The sequence below is a fragment of the Prionailurus bengalensis genome, chromosome B3 (genome assembly GCF_016509475.1).
Source record: "Prionailurus bengalensis isolate Pbe53 chromosome B3, Fcat_Pben_1.1_paternal_pri, whole genome shotgun sequence".
NCBI lineage: Eukaryota > Metazoa > Chordata > Mammalia > Carnivora > Felidae > Prionailurus > Prionailurus bengalensis.
This window is the reverse complement of record NC_057355.1, coordinates 70,828,015-70,829,445: the sequence shown is the minus strand read 5'-3', so window position 1 is coordinate 70,829,445 and position 1,431 is coordinate 70,828,015. Positions and strand designations below refer to the sequence as shown.

General features: G+C 38.6%; 1 protein-coding gene across 1 annotated transcript; it reads left to right on the top strand.

Moving 5' to 3' along the window:
• The first annotated feature begins 269 nt into the window (after window positions 1-269).
• Window positions 270-1,208, top strand: LOC122467883 (olfactory receptor 4K14-like). Its single transcript, XM_043554461.1, has one exon. It carries the CDS (start codon window positions 270-272, stop codon window positions 1,206-1,208), a length of 939 nt encoding a protein of 312 aa, XP_043410396.1.
• Window positions 1,209-1,431: the final 223 nt, after the last annotated feature.

The window sequence follows — 1,431 nt, the reverse complement described above, 5'->3', positions numbered from 1 at the left end:
CTAGATTCTGCTCCTGAAGCCAAGGCTACACTGTATGTTAAGTGACTTGAGAATTTTAAAAAAAGGCATAATGTCAGGAATATTTTGCCAATATTTGTCTTCCCAGTTATATTTTCCACTTTCAGGTATAAATGCTAATTTTCAAGGAAATTTAAATTTAAATGAAATAGAATTTCAATTAAATACTAAAAGTTAAGTACCCATTCCCACACCACTAACTGACAATCTATCCTTCTTCCTAGGTTATTTTAGAGGACACAGTGAATAAAATGGATAAAGGAAATTTGTCTATAGTGTCAGAATTTGTGCTTCTGGGACTTTGCCACTCATGGAATATGCAGGTCTTATTCCTAATCATATTTTTTATGCTTTACCTGATTATTGTATCTGGAAATGTTTTCATCATGATCCTAATCATCACTGATTCCCATCTTCATTCCCCCATGTATTTCTTGTTGGCCAACCTGTCCTTTGTTGATATGTGGCTTTCTTCAGTCACCACTCCAAAGATGATCACGGACTTTCTCAGGGAGAACAAGACTATTTCCTTTGGAGGGTGTATGTGCCAGATCCTCTATGTACATTTTGTTGGAGGGGGTGAGATGGTACTATTGGTGGTAATGGCCTATGACCGCTATGTGGCTATCTGTAAGCCACTCCACTATTCGGCCATGATGAGCCTGCAAAAATGCACTAGTCTGGTGGTAACTTCCTGGAGCATTGGCTTCGTGCATGCCATGAGTCAGATGGCTGTGATTGTGCAATTGCCTTTCTGTGGCCCCAGGGAAATTGACAGCTTCTTCTGTGACATACCACTGGTCATCAAGCTTGCCTGCATAGATTCCTACAATTTGGGAATATTAATGAATGCTGACAGTGGGGTTCTAGCTATGACTTGCTTTATTCTGTTGTTGATATCCTATACATATATTCTTCTCACCATCCGCCAAAGCACTAAAACTGGTGCTTCCAAGGCACTCTCTACCTGTACTGCCCACATCACAGTGGTGGTGCTCTTCTTTGGGCCTTGCATCTTCATCTATGTGTGGCCACTCAGCATCACCTGGGTGGACAAATTTCTTGCTGTGTTTTACTCTGTTATTACACCTCTCCTAAATCCAGCCATTTATACTCTGAGAAATAAAGAGATTAAAGATGCCATGAAGAGATTCAGAAGCTATTATATGCATTACAAGGGAAATATTTAATGCCCCAAAAACCTTACTGTAAGCATTTCAAATTGATAATACATTGACCTTGTAAAATAAGTTGAAAATTCTAGGCATTCAGTTTATTTCTACATATTATAGTTGTCTCCAAGTTCAGGAATAGGGTAAATATAATTCAAGAAATGGCAACATTTATTAATCATCCAGTAGAACACCACAAAATATATCCCTAAAGCCCAAACACTAATGATCCCTCTTTCTG